This window comes from Ambystoma mexicanum, chromosome 7q, assembly GCF_040938575.1.
Source record: "Ambystoma mexicanum isolate Mex_15411 chromosome 7q, UKY_AmexF1_1, whole genome shotgun sequence".
Classification (NCBI taxonomy): Eukaryota; Metazoa; Chordata; class Amphibia; order Caudata; family Ambystomatidae; genus Ambystoma; species Ambystoma mexicanum.
Genome location: NC_090941.1, coordinates 641,855,762 through 641,877,474, shown reverse-complemented (window position 1 = coordinate 641,877,474; position 21,713 = coordinate 641,855,762). Strand labels below are relative to the sequence as shown.

Below are 21,713 nucleotides of genomic sequence, written 5' to 3'. Positions count from 1 at the left end.
GGTCAGAGTCAAGAGTGCATCCAAGATTTTTCACTGAGTTGCAGGGGATCGGTGAGTTGCCCATGGCGGGTGGCCAGGGTAGTGGGTGCGGAAGAAGTTCGGAGTTGCCACATACCATGATTTCCATTTTGGAGGGGTTTAACAGGAGGTGGATTTGTGTCATCCAGAGTTCTATGTCGAGGCGGCAGGAGGCCAGGTCAGGTCGGGAGTTGGGTTTTGCGTTCATTAGTTTTAAAATTAGTTGAGTGTCATCAGCGTAGTTGTAACACAGGATATTGTGTGAACGAATTATTGGTGGGAGGGTAATCAGGTAGAGATTGAATAGGAGGGCGGATTGGGATCCTCCTTGTGGGACTCCCGTGTCAACTGGTCGGGCTTGGGAGGCATAGGGGGAAAGCATCGTTATTTGGTACCTATCTTTGAGGAATGAGGCTATCCATTTAAGGGCAGTTCCACAAATTCCTAGGGAGTGGAGGCGGTCTAGGGGGATTGAGTGATTGATTGTGTCAAAGGCGGCAGATAGGTCAAGAAGGATTAGTGCGGCGCATCTCGCGGAGTCTGCCGTCATTTTAAGGTCATCCCAGATTGAGGTTAGGGTGGTTTCAGTTCTGTGACAGGCTCTGAAACCTGATTGTGCAGGGTCTAGGAGATTGTTGGCTTCAACAAAGGCATTTAGTTGGGAGTAGGCGGTTTGGTCAATGAGTTTGGCAAGGAATCTGGTGTTTGAGATGGGGCGGTAGTTTTTGGGCTCAAGAGGGTCAAGGGAAGGTTTTTTAATTAGCGGTTTGACATGAACCTTTTTGAATGCGTCAGGAAAGATACCAGAGGAAAGGGAGGCATTTATGATGGATCTTGCGTGTTCTCCTGCACAGGTGGAAGCGAAAATTTCTTTGAGGGTTGTGGGTCAAGAGCAAGGGTCCAGCGGACAGCCAGATGGTTTGCGGGCAGACCGGAATTTGAGAAATTGCTCTGGTGATATTGGACTAAAAGAGTCGAATGTTGGTTGCGTAGTGGTCGCAGCTGGTGGGCTGGCCGATATGGGGGAGGAGTATTGCCTGGTGGATGTAAGAGAGCCAGTTTGGTGGCTAGAGTATTTGTTCTTTCGAGAAAGTGGAGCGAGAGTGAGTCGAACAATGATTGTGAGGGGGTCGGGACGGTTGTGGTGCAAGCCGGTTTGGTGAATTCAGAGATGATTTTCTGGAGTTCTTTGCTTGGGATTTTGCAGCTTAGGATTCAGGAGTTGTAGTGGGCTTTTTTTTTGCTTTCCGGATTTCGGCCTTGTACTGATAGAGGTGTCGGGCCAAGGTGGCCCTGCTCTCCTTGGTTTGTCTTTCTGCCATTTGCGTTCTGATGCAGGTGCTTCAGAACTCGCAGCCAGACTAACGCTGAGGGCACCTTGGATGGCTGTCTTCAGAGCTCTTACGATGTCGTCACTGGCTTCCAGTGGCATAAAGGATAGATTTTAAGACGCTCTGCGTCACTCATCGTGCTACTTATAATTCTGGTCCAGAATACCTCAAGAAGAACATTCAACGTTATTGCCCTACCAGACATTTGCGATTTGCAGGCCAGCGGCTCTTGAATGTCCCTTGGTTTCAACTGGCCCGGCTTGGGGACCGGTCGTTTTCAGTTTTGGCACCCAGACTCTGGAATTCTCTCCCCCCCCACTTTACGAGCCATTGAGGAGTATTTTCCTTTTTTCACACGTCTCTAAAAACGATTTTTTTTCTGACTCTCTAATGTGTTCATTTCTTATGTGTAGAGGTCTCTTTTGTTGGATTGACTGCCACCCCCACAGCGCCTAGACGCTTTTTCAGCCTCAGTCCGCGCTATACTAATTTTTAAATAAATAATAAATACTTCACCACATCTCTCTCTACCAAACTCCCATTCCACCACATTTTCCATCTCTACCTCTATCTCTCTGTATCACACTGCCTCTCTACTTCACTCCCTCTTTCTATCACATGCCTTCTTTTATATACTCCCTTTCTCTAACAAACTCCTTTTCACTACCGCATTCCGTCCATCTACCACACTCCCTGCCACATTATACCACTCTCCAATGCACTCCCTCTCTAACCCACCCATGCTCTCTCACCCGCACTCCATATCCCTAATATATTCCCACCTCTCTATTTCACTCACTATCTGTCTACCACCTCACTATCTGTCTACCACTCTCTTCTCACCCTGCTGCACTTCTTCGCTCTCTTTAACACACCCTGTGTCTCTAGCACACTCTCTACCCTTCTATGTCTACCTCACCCTATACCACTCTCACTCCACAGCCCACTCTCTCGTTTCACCACACACTCTCTCAATTATGGTCTATCACACTATATACCAATCTTTCTCAACTCAAACTCCCTTTCTCTCCTCCACCCACCTTAACTCTTGCTATCCTTGTAGGCACTGTGTCACACGTCCTGAATTTATTTTCATCCTCCCAAAAATCCACAGTCATGCACCCTTTCGCCCTGTCTCTCTAACCACCTTGAACACACCCCTTCCCATGCGCCCTGGCTCTTTCTCTCACCCTACTGGCTTTTGAAGCCTGGTTATTTTTCATCATTGTAAATAAAACTCTCTTTTGCGCCTTGGCTCTCACTCGCACACCTACCTAGCTCTCACTATTGCACATGTGACGGACTGAGGTCCATTCCTACCAACCTGCAGAGGCACTAATAGGAGTCCATTTCACAGAGTTATTTTGTTGTCTCATCAGTTTGTGAACGTACAATTGCAAAACCCACAGGAGAATTTGTACTGTGACCTTACTTTGCATTCTGGTACTTATCGACTTCTATTCAGGATGAGGGAAAAGTAAGTTTTACTCCTTTTTACATTTATTTCCCTGTTCCTTATTTTGTTTTACTCTACGTGCTTAGTCCAAGTATATTTGTTCTGTGCATTAACTCAAACGTATAGTTGCAAAACAGAATTGTTTTTAGGCAAACAGTAAAAATAAGCATTGACAAGCCAATGGATAAAGTAAAAACACTTTGTACACCCACATAAGAAGTATTTTTTTCTTGCTGATATTAAGTGCCTTCAAGGACTAACTTGGGACATTTGAAATGTTAATGTAATTACTGGTATATGTATAGCTGACATATGTATTGCTTTCATACCTATAAATGTAATATGCAATGAACTGCAAACGTCAAAACTACTGGCTTTGTCAATGTTTGTTTGGATTGGAATTGATTAAAATTAATGGCGAAGCGATGGGGATTATGTTGTATTAAGGGTCTCACCTTTAACATTTTAAGAGATCGGTGGGTCGTTATTTCAGTGTGAATGGTGTAGGAAAGAAGCAAGGCGTAAGGTAAGTGGAACTTCTTTATTGGCAACCAGCCTCAGCCCAGCAGTGCTGAGCCTACAGTTCTCTCTCTCCAACTGTATCTTAGAATGTAGAACATAACCATCAGTAAACAGAGCTCAACATGACAGCATGGGTGGGATTCTACAAAGTAGAATTCCACCCAAGAACCATTGTAACACTTCTCCCCCCTTTATTCTCACAAACAACCACCCCCAGATTATACACTCACACACACACCCACCATACACACATTCACACACACACACACACACTAAGGAAGGAGCACCTGCAACTAAAAAAGGAGTTCTAAGGAAAGAAGAAACAGACCAGAGAGTTCTACTAAACTACAGCACCCAACACAAACTCTTTAAACTTGGAAGGAATCTTCCTCTCCCTGCCAGAGCGAGTATGAGTAGGAATAGGGTCATCCACTCCAGAGGCTGAGACCTCACACTCACCCACCGGAAAACTCCTAACACAGGAATCAGCTACAGCCCCAGAAACAGAGACCTCACTCTCACCCACCGGAAGACCCCTAACACAGGAATCAGACACAGAGACAGAAGGGGAACGTTCCCCCACTCCCGGAAAACCAGGAACCTCACCAGGGACCACAAGCCGCAAATGGACTGGTACCTCCCGAACTGCTAAATCCTCGCAAATCACCCCATCATCTCTAGAAATGTCACCAAGCACGCTAGTCGCATAGCCTGCTGAGACAACTCTCTCTCTATTCACCACCACAACTCGCCTAAGGCTCCATGTGGAACCATTATCAAGTTTTACATACCCACGGCCTCGCTTAATCACCTTGCGTGGATCTAAGTATCTACTGAGACCCTTGGCCACAAACCTAGGATTCTTGACCTGAACCCAATCCCCAACCTTAACTGCAAGGGGCTTCCTACGGGCCAGTTGTTCATTCAAGAAACGTTCTTGTTTACCGCGAACACAATTCAAAACTCCCTGCATGTCCACTTGAGTCTGAACACCGCCCCCCACGGCTGGCACTCTCAACTTGGAGCCTGGTTTCCTCCCCCGCATAAGCTCAAAAGGAGAGTGACCCGTGAGAACAGAAGGGGTAAGTCTGTAGGCTTTAAGAGACTCTGACACCACTTTTCCCCCCGGAAGGCCATTGGCAAGAGCCAATTGGATGGCCCCCTTGATAAAACGGTTCATACGTTCCACCAGACCGTTGGCCTGTGGGTTATATAGTGCGGCTCTATGATGACGAATTCCCAAGTCACTCAAAAATTTCTGCATGTACTCCGACACAAACTGAGAGCCATTGTCAGTCACCAAACCTGCCGGAACACCCTCCCTGTCAAACACCGCAGAGAGAAAATCTCAACTACTTTCTCGGAAGGAACTGTAGACAAGGCTGTGGCCTCCACCCATCTCGAAGTATAATCCACCATAACAACGATAAACCTTAGGCTTCCTCCCAACGAATCAATAGGGCCCATTATATCAAGTGCCACTTTGGACCACACTTCGCTGGGTAGTTCCACTGGATAAATGGGTTGTGCAGCAGGAGCTTTGCTCTTGTCACTGGTGGAACAGGCTGCACAATCTTTCACTACGCCCTCCACATCCGCATCCATTCTCGGTCACCAATAATCTTCCCTAAGCCTTCTTTTAGTCATGGATCTCCCTATGTGCCCCTCATGAGCCAAATCAACAAGCTTCCCTCTAAGGGAACGCGGAGGGACCAACCTTGGGCCTCTAGCCACACCCCATGGACCTACACATAACTCCTCCCACGCATGCCCATAGGATTTTGACAACTCAGATCCAACAACACCACTGCTGAGCGCACTCTTAATCTCCCTCAACTCCGGATCAGTCGCACATTGTGTATTCCACTTCAACTCTGACACTGCAGGCATTATACTGGCCATCAAGGTACAATCGTCCTCCTCTGCCACTTGCAACTCAACATCATCAAGAGATCTCGGAAAGCGAGACAAACAATCCGCCACCGCATTTCTAGTTCCTTGAACATATTCAACTCTGAAATTTTACTCAGCCATATCCGTCATCCGCCTCATGATGCGCGTAGATGCATGAGACAACCCCTTACTCGTCAACACATGCACCAAGGGCTTATGGTCCGTACGTAAGGTGTATTCAATTCCCCACAGAAAGGTTCTGAAATGGATCTTGGATGCCCACACAGCAGCAAGAGCCTCCCTCTCAATGACGGCATGCCTACCCTCAGCCTCTCTGAGCACTTTGGATGCAAAGGCAATGGGTCGTTGTTGGCCCTCCACTCTTTGCTCCAGAACAGCTCCTATACCATACTCACTGGCATCTACCGTGAGGAACGTTTTCTTAGCTGGGGAGAAGGACCCTAAAGACGGGGCTTGTTCAATTTCCTCCTTCAATTTCATAACTTCTGCCTGACACTGATCCGACCATGCAAAATGGACACCCTTTTTAAGCAACGATCTCATACTGACAGTCTTGTCAGCATACGATGGTACGAACCTGCTGTAATACGCCGCTAAACCCATAAAGGATCTCAATTGGTCCTTTTTTACAGGAGCTGCTGCTTCACTCAATGTCTGCACCAATTCTGTGAATGCCCTCAGCATCTAATGAATGTCCCAGGTACGTCACGCAGGGAACGGCTACCTTGCATTTACTGAGCTTGACAGCGAGACCACTATCCTGCAAGACACCCATCACCTCTAGAACCCTGCAATCGTGCTCTGCCTGCGATCTCCCCCACACATGGATGTCATCTTGAAAACACTCAACACCATTAATGGCACCGGAGAGTTTTTGCATAATCCTCTGAAAAAACGCAGCCGCGGAAGCCAATCCGAACGGCATTCTACGAAAACGGAATGCGCCAAATGGGGTTACAAAAGAAGAAAGTGGGCGAGAATCTCTGTGTAGGTCAATTTGATGACATGCAGATGAGAGGTCAAAAGTAGAAAAACATGAAGCCCCAGCCACCAACGATAGCATCTCATTGATGTTGGGTAGAGGGTGTCTGTCAACCCAAATGCATGAATTGAGATCCCTGAGATCCACACACATTCTCAATCCTCCATCACCCTTCCGTGCCAACACCACCAGGGCCAGCCATTCTGAAGACTCCACTTCTTCTATGACCCATGAATCCTTGAGTCTGCACAGTTCTTCTTTCAAAGCATCCCGAGCCATGATAGGAACCTTCCTGACCTTGTGAACAACGGGTACTGAACCTCTCTTAAGCACTATTCTGTGTGCAAAACCCTTCAATTTGCCCAGATCAGAAGAGAAAACAGACGGAAATCTACTCTCCAGGATCTCTGCCGTTATCGCCCCAGACCACACATTGCAATTGTTCCCTTCAGTTACACTCATTACCGGAACCGGTTTTCCTGGCCTAATATGTAGCTCAAGGGCAGCTTGCTCCTCCCACCCCAAAACAGGGTCACCCTTGTGGGCTACATATACCTTACCCCTAGCCCTCGTACCTTGAAACTCCATGTCAGCCCAATCAAATCCCAGAACTTTAATTGGTAGGCATCCATAGGCGTATGGGTTTGTGTCTGGAGAAGACAAATCAGAAACCCTTTTGTGGAATTTGGACTCATACAACTCAGGTATATGGAGATCCTGTGTCCACCATCATCTCCAACGGGACACCATTGACCATAAGGGTCGCCCACGCTCTCTTCTTACAACTTCCCACACTCAGCATAGAACCTTTCAATACGCTTCTTTCACTTGCATCAGAACAACCCATGTAACCTACTATGGTCACATCATCATCTTCATCCTGGGTGTACACCATATTCACTGAGTCCTTAGTGGAGACAACACTCCTACACATACGGGCAAAATGTCCCTTAGATTTGCACTTCCTACAAACCACGTTGGCAGCAGGACATCCCTTTACTCTTGCCACGTGGCCACGCCAGCCCAATTCTTGCACAGGTCCTTCGAGGAAGACCCTGCTCTGGTGTCTTTGTTTCTCCCCTTGGTTTCCGTGGACTTGCGGGGAATGATGGCATGCACAGATTCTCCCTTGTCAGTCATGACTCTTACACTCCTCCTGGATTCTTCGATGGCACGGGCTATCTCAATGACTTTATCTAGAGGTGGATCTTTCTCTATCCACAATCTCGCGTCGGCAGTTCTCCCTCTACCCGCTGCCTGGAAGCTCTGCGGCGCCGAGCTGCGGGTTGAGTTTGAAGCGGTCGCTGTAAGCGCTGCCGGCGACGGAGGGGCGCGGGGAAAAACCGCTCACCTTATTCTTCTTCTTGACACACGAGAAGTCGCTGCAGTGGGCAGGGATACTGCGCTCGACCCAGGATGGGGAGCGCAGATCAGGCACGCCTGCCTGTCTTGCCGGCGTCCGTTGGCCATCAGCCTGCCCAAGCCTGACGCTCACCGCGGCAGGGGCACTTCGCTCGACCCCGGCTGGGGAGCACCGGGCAGGCACGCCGGCAATTCCTCCCCCCTTCTTCAAGAGGTTGCTTGACGCGGACGGCGTCAGCTGGCAGCTCTCCGGTTGAAAGGCTTAGGGAGAGCTGCGGACCGGGCAGCCCCTGAGGAGGAAACGCAGGCAACTGCTGGGCGGTTACGGCTGCGTGGGTTGGGAGGCTGGTTGCCCTCGTCGCCAGTGTAGGAAAGAAGCAAGGCGTAAGGTAAGTGGAACTTCTTTATTGGTGTCATGCTTGCTGGACATATCTCTGGACCAGGAACGACCTCTCCATACAAGATGAGTTAAGCCCATAGAACCACTAGACCATTCTACTCAAAATGGAGGTTGTTTGATGCATTGCCCGGAAAACGACGTCTGCATTTTTCACGTCATTAAATTTCACGTGATTTGGGTCCGTCACGTGTATCACGACAGTGCGTACATAAGCAGCGTGGAAACTCCGATCGCTGCTTCTGATTAAGTCAATTTTGGCGTTTTGGTAGCTGAACTCCGGACCTGCGTTCTCGGATTCCCTTCAGCAACTTCTTTGGCCTATTTTGAGTGCATTTCCTCCACACGCTAATTCCGGAGCTGCGTGTATCCTGTTCGCGTGCCAAGTCTCCACGCGGACGCTGTCTGCAAGCGCGGCTGTCCTGAGCTGCGTGAATCCTGTTCGCGTGCCAAATCTCCACGCGGACGCTGTCTGCAAGCGCGGCTGTCCTGAGCTGCGTGAATCCTGTTCGCGTGCCAAGTCTCCACGCGGACGCTGTCTGCAAGCGCGGCTGTCCTGAGCTGCGTGAATGCTGTTCGCGTGCCAAATCTCCACGCGGATGCTGTCTGGCTGCAAGCACGGCTGTCCTGAGCTGCGTGTATCCTGTTTGCGTGCTAAATTTCTACACGTGGACGCTGTTTTCAAGCGCGGCTGGCCTGGCTGCGTGTTTTCTATCGCGTGCAATCCTGCACATGGTTTTCTGAACTATTTTGAACCTTTGGTACCTGTGACAGTTAACAGGTGAAATTCTAATTATTGTTCATCGTGGGAAAGGAAGTATTTCATGAACTATTGGAAGGTTATTGTGCACAGTACTTTGGACGCTATCCTGTGGCGCACCAACCCGATATCTAGCGAGAGCCTTGTGCCGTTCGGGATAAGTCTCCCTTACTAATCTTCCCTTCCTTTGTCATTTGTTCAACTCCTGGTTTTCTTCAAGAAACTTTCGTGGATTACTTCAGTTTTTGCCATAAGGTCAGTGTCTGAATTAATGCTAATACTGTGTTATCTTAGTAATTCGATTGGGACAGTTTCTTATAATACTTTGTCTATCCTAGGCATACTTCCTACATAATTCCCACGCCCTTTCCAGTGATCCATCTCTCTGCTTGTTTCATCCAGTCAGAGAGTTGTATCATTTGGAAGGTCTAATTTGACCTGCCTACAATCAAGTCGTGTGAAAATAGGATCCGGAAGAGCCCTACCAAATTGTATCCTTTTTTGGTTACCGTATCCTTTTCAGTTGATACATTGGTGATTTATGACAATTGGCGACCAGCCACAGCCCAGCAGTTGTGAGCCTACAGTTCACTCTCTCCAACTGTATCTTAGAATGTAGAACATAACCATCAGTAAACACAGCTCAACATGACATCACAGCATGGGTGGAATTCTACACAGTGGAATTACACCCAAGAACCATTATAACAAATGGCTCTTTGCTCCCATTGAATAGTTTAATCGTTATTTACAAGTGTATTTATTAATGTTACTTAAAATGACAGCATTAACAGTGTTATAATATGATGGGTTATTTCTAACACGTTTAATGCCCAGAGGTTTCTAAGCGCGGACACGGGGATCGAACCGGTGGTGCTACGTGTCATCTTGCTTCCAAGGCGAACACGTTGCCCCTGAGCTATCCTCCCAGGACATGTGACTTTTATGGCTGAACTGCCGAAATAAAGTGTTTTGTCTAAGGATTAAAAAAAATAAGTTAATTAAATATGTCTGACAGAGTATAAAGGTAACAGTTGTAATAAGGATTTTGAGAACATGGTAATGTTTGGTTATATGCTTTTAAAAAAAATCAATAAAATACAATTTGGAGAGAAAACAAAACACTTCAACCATCTTAGATGGTGCGTTCTTGAGCCCATCTGTGACACGGTACACTGGCAAACATACAAAGTAGAAAGGAATTCTCCATTTGCTCCACTGCTTTGAATGTGAAGGGCCAGAAGGAATTCACAAAACTTTCTGAACTTGCACAAGGTAAAAACGGCGAGGATCCAAGCACGTTGAACAATGTTTGAAAAAGCTTCCTAAACAGTATCATGCAGAGATACCGTTTTGGAACCCGATAACAAGATAACAGAGTCAACTGGAGATTTTTAAGTTCTCCGTGGAGATTTGAAATGTTGGCAAGGACGCAACAAGCATACAAAGAATGGTGTAGCAATCACATGAACAGAGAAGAGCTACGGATGAAGCTTTTATACAATTCTTGTCAACACATTCTCAATAATACAAGTACATAAACACATTTCTACAAAACGTACGGAGAGAGAGTCATTCCCAGCAAAGTCTGACTAATAACGGACCTCTTCTCATTTCAAGGGAATTGGAAACATTTTTGAAGAACAATTGAACATCCCATGCCACAACGTAATCGTATCACCCCACTGCTAACGCACATGTGAAGCAATGTAATTTCACTCTGATGTGGTCAGGTTCGCAATCTGAAGTACTGTGGCACATGAACGAAAAGTTCCTCAATTCTAGGTCACCTTCGCGGATCTATTCAAACTAATAAACTACTAAATAGTTTTATCTATAGACGGGATCTGAGAGAACATTTTCATTAAAAACACGTTTGCATTAAATTACACATGTGCGTACCAAATTCCCTACATATGTAACATAATTTACAACCACAGCGGGGAGATTATTTGCTATCAAATAACCCCATAAACAGTCACTTAGGATGCTTGTTACCTTGTAAAAGACTTAAATCTAATACATTGTGAAAAAATAGATGTAGAGGCAGATAGTGTTAAGGTGGGAAAATGTAGCTGTCGCTTTAAGGCTGCCAAACTCTTAAGTATGCCATCCTGCAGTGCAGCGTCAGTCGAGCCTTCAGGTTTTTTGTTATAACAGGCAGCAAGTAAGGATAAGCTATTTAAATGACCATTCCATCCAGAAGTCTCTGGGAAAGAGAAAAGGCAGTTTATGAGTATTAATGACAATAACCATGATGGAGAACTATGATTACAAATACATTCTCCTTCTCCAGCACATGATATTCATTTGTATGTATGAACTGGTGAATAGGCTAGCAAGTTTATCCTTACCCTAGGAAAGGAGGGAAGACAGGACAGAATGCAGCTACACTCCCACACATCGAATCCAACTAAGTTTTCTGAGGATTTGTGCTCCAATTGGCCATCTTGTTTTGCATAATAGTAAAGGCAGTAGTGCCTAGCAAATGTTTAGGTGGATTTACACATTACTGCTATACAGGTCTCGGCCATACATGTCACTGGTGGCACAAGATTCACTCCTAACTCTGTGAGGCCGTTTGAGGGTTTTTACTAAATATTTTAGGAGTCCTAAGGATGTCCCTCTCTCGCCTTTCTGTGGCCTTCCTCCCTAACCCACATGTCCTTAATCCCCAGGTTAGTGCCTACATAATACTGAACCATCTGAAAGCAGCTTTGGACTTTAGAAAAAAAAAAAAGTGCTAACTGTTTCTACTCTATACATACCGGAAGGTAGACCTATAGTTAATGGAATTGGTTGGGTCACTGAAAGAATTGCAGAATATCTAGACCATGCACTCAGACCCAGGGTATCGAAAATTCAGGCCTACCTAAAAGACTCTATAGACACAATTAGGAAAATTAGTGAAATTGAATGGAAACCTGATTACTTACTAGCAACTTGGGATGTCAAGGCGCTGTACACTTCGATTGAACATGAGGCAGCATTGTTAACGCTACAATACACGTTCAGAGAAGATTCCGCCTCTCATTATCATTTTGTAGAAATGTTAAAAGAAATGCTATCCCTAACTTTAACTAACAACATTTTCCTTTTTAATGACCAGTACTATCGACAAAAAAGAGGAGTAGCGATGGGAGTAAAATTTGCCCCAGCTATCGCTAACCTATTCATGGGGATGTTTGAAGATATACATATTTACACGGATACAATGTACAATGAAAATGTGGTGATGTGGTCACACTTTATAGATGATGTACTACTAATATGGAAAGGAACACCGGAAGAATTGAATGAATTCATGAAGAGATCAAACTGTAATTCTTTTGGAATAGTCTTTACTGGTATGTCTAGTAGAACAGAAATAAACTTTTTAGACCTTACCATTTATGTTCAAGAAAACAAGTTACTAACAAAAACATATCGCAAACAGACAGAGGTAAATTCAACCCTTTTTGCTACAAGCTGCCATTTTGATCCTGTGAAGAACAATATTCCTAAAGGCGAGTTCATCCGAGCCCGACGCAATTGTACTGATTCACAAATATTTGAACAAGAATGCGAAACGCTACACAACAGATTCAAAGCACGAGGATACAAAACAAGATTCATAAAAGCAGCTTCTGACAAAGCCCATAAGATCACTAGAGATTCAACTCTTGAATTAACACACCCAGGAGCAGTTAAAAGACCTGACATTGTAAAATTCATCACCACTTTTTGTGCAAATAATGGGATTTTACGAACAATACTACGCAAAAACTGGTATCTCTTGAAACTAGATGAGCATATCCGTAAACACATTGACGATCAACCAACAATGATCTATAGAAGAGCCAGAACAATCAAATCAACTATCAGTCCTTCTATGCTACCAGAAGAGGATCAACCTCCAATACACACCTGGCTACAAACATCTAGTCTGGGGTTTAGAAAATGTGGATGCTGCACAATGTGCAAACATGCACATGGTTTTGCCATGAAATTTACAGACAGCTTCGGTATATCCACCATGATTAAAGAGAACATCAATTGCAAATCCAAGTTTGTAGTATACGCAATTATCTGCACCTGTAAGAAGATATATGTGGGCAGCACTATTTGTGAGCTAAGGATACGAGTAAGAGAACACCTCTCATCAATAGGGAGTCAAGACTCCCTACTTCCACTTGCAGTCCATTGGCAACTGAACCATCAAATGGATGATAAAAATGGCATTCAATTTATTGGCCTCAAAAAAAAAATCGGCATAGGAAGAAGAGGAGGGAATCGAGAACTATCTTTGAGACAACAGGAAGCTCGTACCATATGCCACTTCAGAGCCACGAAAGTTGGCCTGAACTCGGACAATGAGATGGGAGTCTTCCTTTGAATCAATGAAATTTATGCTTCTTCGAATGTAATACTTGAATTGAAGTCTAGATGTTCCTTTGAATTAATGAAACTTATGCTTCTTGAAATGTAATATTTGAATTGATGTTTGGATGTTATTGATGATTTTAATACTGAATATCTATTTGATTGCGACTTGCCACCACTAATTAACATTACAAATTAGTTTCGTTTTTGTTTGCTGCATTAATACATATACTAATATGCAAGTGAAAATCCACTATCTCATATATAACATAAAACCTATTAGCAACAGTTTTTCATCTATGGTAATTCTATTTATGCCCATGCCATATTTCTACAATTTAAAATGAATGCAAATACTATTGCAAACTCATTTTAGGAATGATATTTAATCCAAAGAACTTCTCCATTAACATGGTGAAAGTTTTCGCAAACACAATTATCTATTCAAACATTGTATAATTTCCGACTCTATTTATACAAAAGCAAAACTCGAAATTTTCACACATCTTTAAGATGGCGCTCTGCTTTTCGATCAACAACCGAAAGGGTGGAAGGACTGTCGTCACTATGGCGACGTCAGTGTTATTATTGATGGGAAGCGCGGCGTCTGTGCTCGCTTCCAGACGCCGACGCATGTGAAGGAGACCACCTCTTGTGAGGTAAGCCCTAAGCCCTTAACCTTAGCATTATATTGCTTCCCAAATGTATTCGTGCCAGCACTTGAGTGCACCAAAAGCAGTATGACACATAATGTGCGTTAACTACGCGTTGTCAGGTAAACAACATTTTCTACTACTGTTTAGCCAAGTTTGACTATTGATTACGTCTAGCGATGTGAACCTATTAACATGGTTAAATAATGCATAATCTCAGCTTGTATACTGACTATGGGAACAGTTGTTTTATAACAAAGCTACCAGAATATATACTTTACAATGCACAGAAATAATGTTAAATTGGCTAATCAGGAAAACCAGCTAAGCACTATTTTACTGATTTGATTTTGACATTAGTACCAGAGCACACATTTTGAAATTATTCGTTTGGTGCACAGTGCTCGCTAAACAATAGACCAACGTCTAACCAATATCTAAAATGAATATGTTCACGATTGGGTATAATAATTTTTTAACAGGCGGGATTGATCCCATGAAATTCACCACCCTATTTGAAAAAGTGAATTATGTCTCTCACCAATTAGATAAGCAAACTCTCCGTATTTTAAAGACATCAATACAAATATAATTTGTACACACAAAAAATCTAACGATTTGTTTCTTTTGCTTTCTCTTTTTTGATGTTTTCTTTATTACTCCTAACAATACTTCCCCTTCCCCCTCCTTTTGATCTCTGTCTTAATAATTAGCCCTGATTGAAAAAGGCGAGTGATTCGCCGAAACACGTGTCTCTATAGGGCAACTGTCTGTTATAAATTTACTTCATGAAAATACAACAACCCCTTGTACTATCTTTATTGTATGGCGCTGGACCTGAAGTGGAGCAGGGTTCTTTCTGAGCTCTATATACTTACTTATACTTACCGAAGTAGGGGGTTTATCACTTCGTCACTCCACTGTTCAGCTGCCACCTCTGCTTATCTAGATCAGGACACTGATGGTTGATATTTCAAAACACCCCCCACTGCTGTACTACTCTATACAAATGTTAGTGTGTTCTAGTGTCAAGGAATGTGCCTTGCAGATACCTGGATGTAATTGGCCATAATCATTCTATCATTTTCCTTTCCTGTCTCCTTGCTACACTCCTACTCAATCTCCACCCATCTAGTTCTCTCCCTTCTCCTCTTCTGTCCATCTTATGGCGCTCACTCTTTCTAGACCTTACTTATATAATATGGAATTTATAATGCGCCTATACACAAGCGTTTCAGGCGCGACCCGGCTTCCACCCTAAGATGTTACACCTCCCTACTACTTACTCCCTCTGTCATCCTGCCAATTACTTTTTACTTAGTACCATATCGCTTAACAGTCACTCCTTAAACATATCTAATCTATACACAATTGACAACATGCACGCTCACACAGCAGTACCATTTCCACTCAAAAACCAACACGTCACCTTTCTCATTGACACACTCTGCTGATCCTTCCTACCTCCTTCTGGTCTTTTAATCATCCACCTCCACCTCCACCTCCTCTGACCTCACCCGAATAACCCACACTTCCTGCTTTCTATGGTCCCACTTGATATCCACCCTTTCTATGGATTGGCTCGCTTTCTCTGGATAATCCGGTCCCGTCTTCCCCAAGCAGAACGTCTGAATGGGGAAAACATTAGAATAAGCGGGTTAGGCCCAGCTCACTTCTTCTGCGCTGCTTAGCCCCGGGGCAACCACAATGGTGGTCCAGGAAGCGCAATGCTCGAGTTCATGTTCCCGGTGATGGTTCCCAAGGTACAGTCTATGGGGTAATGAGGGAACGGTTTGCATTTAATTGCCAGGCAGCCTAGGGGGACTGTCACGTTCTTACACAGGCTCTCTGGCGCTTACTATGCAGAGACGGGAAGGCCAGGCACCAGTCAGGTTTTCTGTTATGCAGGGTTGGGAAGGCCGGACACCATAGTCACATTTTGTATAAACCGGGAATGGGAAGACCAGACACTGGGCCTCATTAGGACCCAGGCGGTAAGGGGTTTACGGCGGCGTAAACAGCGCCGACCCTTACCGCCTGATTCCGAGGTCCCTTAGCGCCATGGAGGTTTTAACACCTGCTTTTAGCAGGTGTTAAAATCCATGGCGCTAAGGGACCTTGTTGTTAATTACGCCACCGTAATTTACGGTGGCGTAATTAACGCCTTCCCCACTCCCATTATGCCCTATGGGGCAAAAATGGGAATGGGGAAGGGTAAATGGGTTAATGGGGACTTACCGCCCCACTCACCTCGGAATGGGGCGGTAAATCCGCCAACCACCATGGCGTAAACATAGTTTACGCCATGGTGGTAAAGGTACGACCCAGGCAGTAACTTACCGCCTGGGTCGTAATGAGGCCCACTATGTATGGGTTTTGTGTTGTGGGGAGATAGTATGTCATTTGTCATAGTTCTTTTGGTGACTTGGATCGAGTTTTGCTTTTAGAGTCAAGCTAAACACTCGGCACAGCTCTACTCAAATTGTCTAGCTCACTCCCACCCCAAGCCACCTAGGTAATTTTAAGGTAGACAAATGAATACTCCTTGTCTATTAGTTGAGGCTTTGTGGGCTTAAGAATCATGTTTCAAAGGTTAGGAGACGTTTCAAGTAAGTGGAATCGGACGATAGCTCAGTGGCTGCAGGCTCACCTTGGGAACAAGATTATGTTTAGCAACTGGCATTAAGCAAGATCTAACGCAACAACAACTTATTATTACGTTTACAATTGAGTGTTGCAAAACTCATGCTTTCCAACAGATTTAAATTGGGGTATACAAAAATGCCTTGTAGGTTTACCTAACAAGTCTTTAGGGCGTAAATGTATGCTCTTTGAATTCGATCAGTAGGATATATTTACATGATGGGGCCTGAGGCAAAGTGGTACTAGCAAAGAGATGTAAGTTCTGTAGATTAGATTTGGAGACAGTAAAACACCTACTGTATTATTGTAAAGCCTGCAGGCAGTTTAAAGAACATCAGTTATTACTTGCATGACACATTGGTATAACAAATCTAAGTGACAACGCCATGTTTAACGTCGTGAAATCCTCCCTCATGCCCCAGGTTGTTTTGGTGATAAAAAAAAGTAGGAAACAGTGGCGTCCAGGTTAATGGTTTATCTGTAATATTCACAAGAATGTATTCGATTTATTTTTCCCCTTCATAATTTGCCATGTCTTGTTTTAATGGTATCACTTATAATGGTCTACGAGTTTTGAACAGGGGCGGCTCGTCCATAATGGGTGGGGGCGGGGAGTAGACTGACCTGCCCGCTGGCCCATTATGGAGGAACGGAGGAGCGCTCCCTCAACTGCTTCTTCCCCAGGTGAGGGAGCGCTCCTTGGCTGGCTGAGCCTTTGACAGTTCAGTTCCCCGGCCACGCACACTCATTGAGCCATGCAAGGCCGGGAGGGTTTTGCTTCCCTAGACTTGCAAAGCTCAATGGAAATACTGGCTGGGGAACTGCATGTCAGAGCAAGCTGAAACTGGCATTTCGTCACCCACGCTCTGGCCCCAACACACACGCTCTTCCTGTTCATGCTAGCGGGGGCTGGAGTGATGGGGAGGAAACTTTAGGACTGGAGCAGAAGCCAAGTAAGTTTAAAGCCAGGTAAGTTTATGGTAATACATTTATTATTTAAATACGTGCATGGATGCGTGTATGCTTGTGTTGTTATGAGTAAAGGTATGATGATGGGTGCTGTGTGAATGATCGAGTGCTTGCTGTGTGAATGTGTGCGCTGGTCTGTGGAGCTGATTTTGGCCAAAATCAGCTATTCTTCTGAGGCCCTGTGGGGTCCAGGAGACAGAGAAGGTATTTTTTACTGGACATCTTCGATAGATGTCCAGAAAAATGACCATGCCTAACCCCTGTGCCCCCAGCACCTCGCATACACACACTCATATTCATTGTGTGCTTGTGAGGCACTGGGGCCCAGGGAGCAGGCATGGCATTATTTAATGGGTATGCCCAGTAAAGAATGCCCAGTCCGCTGGTATTCCTATCGCCTCACATGTAATGTCATGCCTGACTCCAAAGCACCTCACATGCACACAATTCATTATCTGTGTATGTGAAGCACTGGAGTTTCCAGGGGGAAGGCATGCCATTTATTAATGGGCATCTAAGATAGATTCCCAGTAAATAATACCATGCCCGGGCCCCCCACTGATTGTGTGCCCGTGAGGTGCTTGGGTCCCCAGGTGGCAGGCATAGCAGTTTTTACTGGGCATCTATGGCCAGTAAAAAATGTCATGGCTGTACCCAGGGACCGCAGCACAAGATCCACACACAAAATAATTTAATTTGTTAATCAGTATACACAAGATTTCTACAAAATCATACTAAAAACATATAAACACAAGCATTATTTCTGACTAACACAGCTATTTGTCAAATTCGTATCTCTACCTCTATAGGTCATCTATTTTTCATACAGAGACAGGAGCAGAGGTTAGTACTGAAAAGTGAGGGGCGTTATAACCACATTTCAATATGTTAGCCCTCTCTATTTTCATTTCAAACTTGACTTGTCAACACTTAGTCTTGTTTCTGGATCCAGGGATAGGCCCTGAAACCGCAGAGCCCGACACACATCTTTCCACTGGAGCCCCAGTGCCTCGCACTCACACGTAATCACAATTAATGTGATTATGTCTGAGTGTGACGCGCTTGGCGCACCAAGAGGCAGGCATGGCATTTCTTTTACTGGGCATGGATGATAACGCCTGATGAGTGTTATGATGCAGCTAACCTGGCATTTCAATGCCCCAGTGTAGCCATTTCTTATTGTGGTATGACATTTTGAATTATGCATCTTTGTTAAAACAAGCATGATAAGTGTTATTACAAAGCCATACTGGCATTTCTATGCAACCAGCCTGGCCATTTCTTACTGTGGCATGACAGTTTGTATTGGGCATCTTTGGTAAAGCAAGCATGATATGTGGTATGATGTAGCTAGACTGCCATTTTCATGCAACCAGTCTAGCCGGTCAGATATCACAGCGAGTAGAGCGCTCGCTTTGAAACCCCTGCAGAGCCTGTCGACACAGTTTGAATCCCGGGAGGGCTAAACTCAGCCTTTCATTCTTCTGGGATCAATAAATGAGCACCACACACCGTGGGTAATAATAGGCAGCGCTTAGATTCCTGAGGGTTTGTAGCGCTATATAAATGAAATTTATTATTATTAGCCATTTCTTACTGTGGCATGACAGTTTATATTGACACTTATCATGCTTGCTTTGGTAAAGCAAGCATGATAAGTGGTATTATGTAGCTGGACTGGCATTTTGGTGCAGCCAGTTTGGACATCTTGTCATACTGTTGCAGGCATTTTTAATGGTAAAGCCAACTGGAGCATGTTCTTACGTGGGGATACTGCCATATATTGGCAAAACAAACATGGACATGTTTTCTTATAGACTCATTACTGGGCATTGTGTACAATGCAAACATGAGCATGTTCTTATATGGGTAGACTAGGATAAAATGGTGCAGTCAGCATGAAAATGTATGGTCATAGTCAGTGTGAAAATGGTTTATACTGGCACATATTGTGGGCAAAGGCATCATGAAAATGAGTTGGAGAAATGCTACTGTGCACTGTTGGTGACTTGCATGTATTGGATTTTTTCATGAGTTGCCCTACAAAAACAATTAGAAACTGGCTTTTTACTCAATTTTTTTTTAAAGTGTGTTCTAAAATGCACAATTTTAACCCATTATTTTAAAATATTTCCTGGGGGGGGAGAACCCCGACAAACCCCCTTGATTGGTTCAGGCTCCCTCGCTGCACTGGGTCATGGTGGCCTATCTGGGAGCAATATTACCGCCCATCCACTTAAAAAAAATTCACCAGCCGCCACTGGTTTTGAATAATCCAGAGGGGCATTAAGCTTTAATCTTAAATGAGAGGGTCAGAGTTATCGATGCATATATCACATTATTATAACATGTCCATCTGGGCAATTTGTGGGGGGTAGGGTACATTCCCTGTAGATTCTAGCAGCGCTGAAGTTATAAACTGCCCAAACGTTTTCTTCCTACAGCGCGAGTACAAAAATAAATCTACAAAGAGTTGCTATCGTCGATCTTTTTAATTTAACATTTCCCACACAATTTAACTTTTTCTATGGCAACCTTGCACTTTCTCGGTGACCATGAGCACGGATCCCTCGCTTCTAATCTGCTTTGACGTTTTATCTATTCCACGATGAGAGTGGATAGTCTGCATCTGTTTCCGCAGGAGGGACCCATGATGCCTTGCGAAGCGGCGATAAGAAAGATGATATCCCAAGTTATGTCTGTCCCTTCCTACCGGGTTGTACGCTAAATTGACTTGCCTGCAATAAAAACAAACTTATTATAAAGGAATCCCGATAGTCTTAAATACAAGATCAGTAGGAGGGAAGCAGTGTCTCTCCTATATGGTGGGAGGATGAGCAGCTTGTGGAAGCGGATGCACTCCAGTGCTATTCTGTTGCTGCTTCTGACGAGGAGCATCCCCGGTATACAGCAGCTGTGGTTCATCCCCTTTCATAAGCAACGGCGCGCTGCACAGATGGTCTGGAAGGATCCAGATGACTCTGGCACTCGCACGAGGGCGGATACTCGGCGAGACAGCACAGCTGCTTGCTGTGCCAAGGAGCAAGGGCTGATCGAGGAGAGTAATACCCAGCACCGAAAGTTCACGTCCTCTGATCACTCACCCACACCACCCATTATCTATCACACATGCACAAAAGGACTGTTTCCACTTACGGCGTGCAGCGGTCGCTGAACTCGTTAGCCACAGTCTCGATACCTCCAGCACGCGCGATGGCAATGTGACAGTTCTGGAAGCCGAGATCAAACCCTACCACCGACATGATGGATGGCAGCGAAGACCGGCGTCGCCCTGCTCCGATACCTCAGCACCCACGGCCGACTCCGCCACCAAGCGCTGCTCTCCGCGTGCCACGGTGCGTGCAATTCCCTGCGCCGCGGCTCACTGACAGCTCCAACAAGACGGGAACTTTCCAGAAACTGTCGTCCTATCGGGTTCCCACGTGCACCGGTACCTTCCGCTGTCTCGAGCCTTCTAGAAAGCTCTCTTCCAATAGTTTACGCTGCTGAGTGTGACACAGCAAGTTGTCAAGGTGACGGGACGCCTGAGGTCTCTCCCAGCTGATGCTTCCGCCCCAAAGGATAAATAAAGCACATTGAAAGACCACCTTTGCCCCGCCCCTCGCTGCTTATCTCCTCCCCCATCACAACCCAGCCTTCCTCCCATAGATGGTTTCTCCTTTTCACTGCTTATCTCCACCTCTTCTACCCAACCACTCCCATCCTTTCCATAACAAAGGTGATGCGGTCGGGAGAAAATCATCTTCTTTTGAACGTGATCCCTTGCTGCTCTGATCCTTCTCTTCACTTATTGATGACGTTTGTTTCGTTGGGGTATGTCTTATTGCAGCAATTTTTTACATTCATGAGTGGAGTACCCGCAGGCCCATTTCAAAGTTTTCTTTTTAGTTTAGCGTTTTCCCATTCTTGAAAATACACATTTACTGTTAAAATCACCAGTACGACTAAACACTCTTAATGCCCTGTAATGAGAGCAAGTAGTCTTGATTCTATTAAAGACAAGGAGGCAACCATTATACTTCATCTTCTATTTTATTACTGTCTCCAGCAGTTTCAACAATAAACCATTTGTTAACATTTAAATGGAGAAAAACTTATTTTTTTTAAACAAAACTACATTTCCCTTCTGCCCCGGGTCTGCTGTAGTCCTCATGACCTGTCCCTCTGACTCTCGTCCATTCACTCCCTGTGCTCTCCCTCTTCTTGACTGCTCTTTAACTGCAATCCAACTTAAACCGGCTTTCAACAGATCCCAATTTGATAAACATCTTTTAGACTATCTTGATCTGCAACTGTTCCGCTGTAGAACTGGCGGTCTTGCTC

The 21,713-nt window shown here is 44.9% G+C and overlaps 1 protein-coding gene across 1 annotated transcript in view; it reads right to left on the bottom strand.

Moving 5' to 3' along the window:
- HSPH1 (heat shock protein family H (Hsp110) member 1) overlaps positions 1-20,864 on the bottom strand; it is a 2,244,846-nt gene extending 2,223,982 nt beyond the window's left edge. Inside the window, exon 1 of the mRNA XM_069639955.1 lies at positions 20,526-20,864. Within this exon, the coding sequence (XP_069496056.1) occupies positions 20,526-20,632 (107 nt within the window). The 5' untranslated portion in view covers positions 20,633-20,864. The remainder of the gene's footprint in view (positions 1-20,525) is intronic.
- Positions 20,865-21,713: the final 849 nt, after the last annotated feature.